Genomic DNA, 6,740 nt, shown 5'->3' on the forward strand with positions numbered 1-6,740 from the left:
CTTGAATTTTCAAGCTCTACCCTTAGATTTGGCGGTGACAACGTGTCCCCGTGAGTGACAGAACACTGAGCCAAATCACGGCGCAACTAGAGAACATTACCAACCCTACACTCCGCTGGCTGCCCCAACACCACAGAGAGCACTGAGCTGGGCTGAAACACCTGCATTTTGGAGCTCAAGAAAGGAAAAAAAAGAGACCATGTTTGTATGCAGCTTTATTAACAGAAATCCTTTTACATTGTTTGCAAACTGATAGGTTCCACATATTAATGCCCCAATAACATGCTAAACAGGGACCTCCCCCCACATGTATTATATAATCCGACCAAGTTCAACACCTTCATGTTCTGAGAGCTACGAAGAAATGTATGAAAAAGGAAATGAAAATTATGCATCAGAACGTCTGATAAATGTTTAAAAAAATACTTGTAAAATGAAACCAAGTGTAAATAAGAAGAGACATCACAGTGTAGTAGAGACTGGTAGAATCAGTAGAGACTGGTAGAATCAGTAGAGACTGGTAGAATCAGTAGAGACTGGTAGAATCAGTAGAGACTGGTAGAATCAGTAGAGACTGGTAGAATCAGTAGAGACTGGTAGAATCAGTAGAGACTGGTAGAATCAGTAGAGACTGGTAGAATCAGTAGAGACTGGTAGAATCCCACTGTAGTAGAGACTGGTAGAATCCCACTGTATCAGAGACTGGTAGAATCAGTAGAGACTGGTAAAATCAGTAGAGACTGGTAGAATCAGTAGAGACTGGTAGAATCCCACTGTAGTAGAGACTGGTAGAATCCCACTGTAGTAGAGACTGGTAGAATCAGTAGAGACTGGTAGAATCAGTAGAGACTGGTAGAATCCCACTGTAGTAGAGACTGGTAGAATCAGTAGAGACTGGTAGAATCAGTAGAGACTGGTAGAATCCTGCTGTAGTAGAGACTGGTAGAATTAGCAGAAACTGGTAGAATCCCACTGTAGTAGAGACCGGTAGAATCAGTAGAGACTGGTAGAATCCCACTGTAGTAGAGACTGGTAGAATCCCACTATAGTAGAGACTGGTATAATCCCACTGTAGTAGAGACTGGTAGAATCCCACTGTATCAGAGACTGGTAGAATCCCACTGTAGCAGAGACTGGTAGAATCCCACTGTAGCAGAGACTGGTAGAATCCCACTGTAGCAGAGACTGGTAGAATCCCACTGTAGCAGAGACTGGTAGAATCCCACTATAGTAGAGACTGGTATAATCCCACTGTAGTAGAGACTGGTAGAATCCCACTGTATCAGAGACTGGTAGAATCCCACTGTAGCAGAGACTGGTAGAATCCCACTGTAGCAGAGACTGGTAGAATCCCACTGTAGCAGAGACTGGTAGAATCCCACTGTAGCAGAGACTGGTAGAACTGTCAGACAACAGACCCAGCCCTAGTGTTACTGACAACAGACCCAGCCCTAGTGTTACTGATAACAGACCCTATTGTTACTGACAACAGACCCAAGTGTTACTGACAACAGACCCAGCCCTAGTGTTACTGACAACAGACCCAGCCCTAGTGTTACTGATAACAGACCCAGTCCTAGTGTTACTGACAACAACAGACCCAGCCCTAGTGTTACTGACAACAGACCCAGTCCTAGTGTTACTGACAACAGACCCAGCCCTAGTGTTACTGACAACAGACCCAGCCCTAGTGTTACTGATAACAGACCCAGCCCTAGTGTTACTGACAACAGACCCAGTCCTAGTGTTACTGACAACAGACCCTAGTGTTACTGACAACAGACCCAGTCCTAGTGTTACTCCCAACAGACCCTAGTGTTACTGACCACAGACCCAGTCCTAGTGTTACTGACAACAGACCCTAGTGTTACTGACAACAGACCCTAGTGTTACTGACAACAGACCCAGTCCTAGTGCTACTGACAACAGACCCTAGTGTTACTGACAACAGACTCTAGTGTTACTGACAACAGACCCAGTCCTAGTGCTACTGACAACAGACCCAGTCCTAGTGTTACTGACAACAGACCCTATTGTTACTGACAACAGACCCAGTCCTAGTGTTACTGACAACAGACCCAGTCCTAGTGTTACTGACAACAGACCCTAGTGTTACTCCCAACAGACCCTAGTGTTACTCCCAACAGACCCTAGTGTTACTGACAACAGACCCAGTCCTAGTGTTACTCCCAACAGACCCTAGTGTTACTCCCAACAGACCCTAGTGTTACTCCCAACAGACCCTAGTGTTACTGACAACAGACCCAGCCCTAGTGTTACTCCCAACAGACCCTAGTGTTACTCCCAACAGACCCTAGTGTTACTGACAACAGACCCAGCCCTAGTGTTACTGACAACAGACCCAGCCCTAGTGTTAGTCCCAACAGACCCTAGTGTTACTGACAACAGACCCAGTCCTAGTGTTACTGACAACAGACCCAGCCCTAGTGTTACTGACAACAGACCCAGCCCTAGTGTTACTGATAACAGACCCAGCCCTAGTGTTACTGACAACAGACCCAGTCCTAGTGTTACTGACAACAGACCCTAGTGTTACTGACAACAGACCCAGTCCTAGTGTTACTCCCAACAGACCCTAGTGTTACTGACAACAGACCCAGTCCTAGTGTTACTGACAACAGACCTAGTGTTACTGACAACAGACCCTAGTGTTACTGACAACAGACCCAGTCCTAGTGCTACTGACAACAGACCCTAGTGTTACTGACAACAGACTCTAGTGTTACTGACAACAGACCCAGTCCTAGTGTTACTGACAACAGACCCTATTGTTACTGACAACAGACCCAGTCCTAGTGTTACTGACAACAGACCCAGTCCTAGTGTTACTGACAACAGACCCTAGTGTTACTCCCAACAGACCCTAGTGTTACTCCCAACAGACCCTAGTGTTACTGACAACAGACCCAGCCCTAGTGTTACTCCCAACAGACCCTAGTGTTACTCCCAACAGACCCTAGTGTTACTGACAACAGACCCAGCCCTAGTGTTACTCCCAACAGACCCTAGTGTTACTCCCAACAGACCCTAGTGTTACTGACAACAGACCCAGCCCTAGTGTTACTGACAACAGACCCAGCCCTAGTGTTAGTCCCAACAGACCCTAGTGTTACTGACAACAGACCCAGTCCTAGTGTTACTGACAACAGACCCAGCCCTAGTGTTACTGACAACAGACCCAGCCCTAGTGTTACTGATAACAGACCCAGCCCTAGTGTTACTGACAACAGACCCAGTCCTAGTGTTACTGACAACAGACCCTAGTGTTACTGACAACAGACCCAGTCCTAGTGTTACTCCCAACAGACCTAGTGTTACTGACAACAGACCCAGTCCTAGTGTTACTGACAACAGACCCTAGTGTTACTGACAACAGACCCTAGTGTTACTGACAACAGACCCAGTCCTAGTGCTACTGACAACAGACCCTAGTGTTACTGACAACAGACTCTAGTGTTACTGACAACAGACCCAGTCCTAGTGCTACTGACAACAGACCCAGTCCTAGTGTTACTGACAACAGACCCTATTGTTACTGACAACAGACCCAGTCCTAGTGTTACTGACAACAGACCCAGTCCTAGTGTTACTGACAACAGACCCTAGTGTTACTCCCAACAGACCCTAGTGTTACTCCCAACAGACCCTAGTGTTACTGACAACAGACCCAGTCCTAGTGTTACTCCCAACAGACCCTAGTGTTACTCCCAACAGACCCTAGTGTTACTCCCAACAGACCCTAGTGTTACTGACAACAGACCCAGCCCTAGTGTTACTCCCAACAGACCCTAGTGTTACTCCCAACAGACCCTAGTGTTACTGACAACAGACCCAGCCCTAGTGTTACTGACAACAGACCCAGCCCTAGTGTTAGTCCCAACAGACCCTAGTGTTACTGACAACAGACCCAGTCCTAGTGTTACTGACAACAGACCCAGTCCAAGTGTTACTGACAACAGACCCAGTCCTAGTGTTACTGACAACAGACCCTAGTGTGATAAAATGATACACAGAGATGATTGACTAGAAATACTGTTTGATTTGAATGAGACCAGTTTGACCCATCAGTCTATGAGGCTCAGACCAGGAGTATAGAGGAGGTGGTGTCTGGTCGGGTTCCTCTGGGGATATCTGATATGAGACGCCACCAGACTCAGACCAGGAGTTTAGAGGGGGTGGTGTCTGGTCGGGTTCCTCTGGGGATATCTGATATGAGACACCACCAGACTCAGACCAGGAGTATAGAGGGGGTGGTGTCTGGTCGTGGTGGTGGTGTCTGGTCGTGGTGGTGGTGTCTGGTCGTGGTGGTGGTGTCTGGTCGTGGTGGTCGTGGTGGTCGTGGTGGTCGTGGTGGTGGTGTCTGGTCGTGGTGGTGGTGTCTGGTCGTGGTGGTGGTGTCTGGTCGTGGTGGTGGTGGTGTCTGGTCGTGGTGTCTGGTCGTGGTGGTGTTATCTGGTCGTGGTGGAGGTGTCTGGTCGTGGTGGTGGTGGTGGTGGTCGTGGTGGTGGTGTCTGGTCGTGGTGCTGGTGTCTGGTTGTGGTGGTGGTGGTGGTCGTGGTGGTGGTGTCTGGTCGCAGTGGTGGTGTCTGGTCGTGGTGGTGGTGTTAGCTCCAGGGTCTGCCATGTTCCAATTCCATTCTAGAACCACAACTACAGATCATCAGGGCTTTGGATCCTTGGGACAGAACAATGTTGAGGTTCCACTGTGTGTCTGTGTTCAAGATGGCATAGAGAGAGAAGGATGGAGAGTGGCAGAGGAGGGATGGAAAGAGAGAAGAAGAGAGGGAGAAGGATGGAGAGAGGCAGAGGAGGGATGGAGAGAGAGAAGAGGAGAGGGAGGTGGATGGAGAGAGAGAAGAAGAGAGGGAGGTGGATGGAGAGAGAGAAGAAGAGGGAGGTGGATGGAGAGAGAGAAGAAGAGATGGAGGTGGATGGAGAGAGAGAAGAAGAGAGGGAGGTGGATGGAGAGAGGCAGAGGAGGGATGGAGAGAGAAGAAGAGAGGGAGGTAGATGGAGAGAGAGAAGAAGAGAGGGAGGTGGATGGAGAGAGAGAAGAAGAGAGGGAGGTGGATGGAGAGAGAGAAGAAGAGAGGGAGGTGGATGGAGAGCGAGAAGAAGAGGGAGGTGGATGGAGAGAGAGAAGAAGAGAGGAAGAAGGATGGAGAGAGGCAGAGGAGGGATGGAGAGAGAGAAGAAGAGAGGGAGGTGGATGGAGAGAGAGAAGAAGAGAGGGAGGTGGATGGAGAATGGGCTATAGGTCTCTCTCCAGTCCATTAACTGAAACATAGTTATGTTCCAGAGGTCAGCCATCCCTCCAATCTCTGAGTTCAGAGACCAAGATATCCAGTTATCCTTCCAGATATCAGTGATCTAGTATCTCTTCTCCTCTGTGAGGTCAAGCCAGGACAGAGTTTATTGTTCATAGTCTCTCTTCCATCCTCCGGTTCACCACGGGGTTGGGAGGTCACAGAAAGGTCACGCCCTCTTCCTCTTAATGGTCCCTGACCTTTAACACCTGACCTATGAACCTGGGCTGCTGGTAGGGTTAGAGGTTATCTGACCTTCTGTAGTTCCTCTCTCAGCCAGGAGGGGAGAGGCTGACCCAGCCGATGTCCCTGAACTCTGACCTCTAACCCTGTTAGCTGACCTTCTGTAGTTCCTCTCTTAGCCAGGGGGAGAGGCTGACCCAGCCGGTGGAGCAGCTTGGACAGGTCTATGTTGTGTTCCCTATAATACCTGGACAGGTAGGACCGTGCCTAGAGAGAGAGAGAGAGAGAGAGAGAGAGAGAGAGAGAGAGAGAGAGAGAGAGAGAGAGAGAGAGAGAGAGAGAGAGAGAGAGAGAGAGAGAGAGAGAGAGACTATAATACCTGGAACAGGTAGGACCGTGCCTAGAGAGAGAGAGAGAGAGACTATAATACCTGGACAGGTAGGACCGTGCCTAGAGAGAGAGAGAGAGAGAGAGAGACTATAATACCTGGACAGGTAGGACTGTGCCTAGAGAGAGAGAGACTATAATACCTGGACAGGTAGGACTGTGCCTAGAGAGAGAGAGACTATAATACCTGGACAGGTAGGACCGTGCCTAGAGAGAGAGACTATAATACCTGGACAGGTAGGACCGTGCCTAGAGAGAGAGAGACTATAATACCTGGACAGGTAGGACCGTGCCTAGAGAGAGAGAGACTATAATACCTGGACAGGTAGGACCGTGCCTAGAGAGAGAGAGAGAGAGAGAGAGAGAGAGAGAGAGAGAGAGAGAGAGAGACTATAATACCTGGACAGGTAGGACTGTGCCTAGAGAGAGAGAGAGAGAGAGAGAGAGAGAGAGAGAGAGAGAGAGAGAGAGAGAGAGAGAGAGACTATAATACCTGGACAGGTAGGACTGTGCCTAGAGAGAGAGAGACTATAATACCTGGACAGGTAGGACTGTGCCTAGAGAGAGAGAGACTATAATACCTGGACAGGTAGGACTGTGCCTAGAGAGAGAGAGAGAGAGAGAGAGAGAGAGAGAGAGAGACTATAATACCTGGACAGGTAGGACTGTGCCTAGAGAGAGAGAGACTATAATACCTGGACAGGTAGGACTGTGCCTAGAGAGAGAGAGAGAGAGAGAGAGAGAGAGAGAGAGAGAGAGAGAGAGAGAGAGAGAGACTATAATACCTGGACAGGTAGGACTGTGCCTAGAGAGAGAGAGAGAGAGAGAGAGAGAGAGAGAGAG

At 48.9% G+C, this 6,740-nt stretch overlaps 1 protein-coding gene across 1 annotated transcript in view; it reads right to left on the reverse strand.

Annotated features, from left to right (window-relative positions):
* Positions 1-4,249: 4,249 nt before the first annotated feature.
* LOC121843783 (bifunctional heparan sulfate N-deacetylase/N-sulfotransferase 3-like) overlaps positions 4,250-6,740 on the reverse strand; it is a gene marked incomplete at its 5' end in the record, with an annotated part of 21,765 nt that continues 19,274 nt past the window's right edge. Inside the window, one exon of the mRNA XM_042313601.1 lies at positions 4,250-4,659. Coding sequence (XP_042169535.1) covers positions 4,250-4,659 — 410 coding nt within the window. The remainder of the gene's footprint in view (positions 4,660-6,740) is intronic.

This window comes from Oncorhynchus tshawytscha, unplaced genomic scaffold (genome assembly GCF_018296145.1).
Source record: "Oncorhynchus tshawytscha isolate Ot180627B unplaced genomic scaffold, Otsh_v2.0 Un_contig_9873_pilon_pilon, whole genome shotgun sequence".
Lineage (NCBI taxonomy): Eukaryota > Metazoa > Chordata > Actinopteri > Salmoniformes > Salmonidae > Oncorhynchus > Oncorhynchus tshawytscha.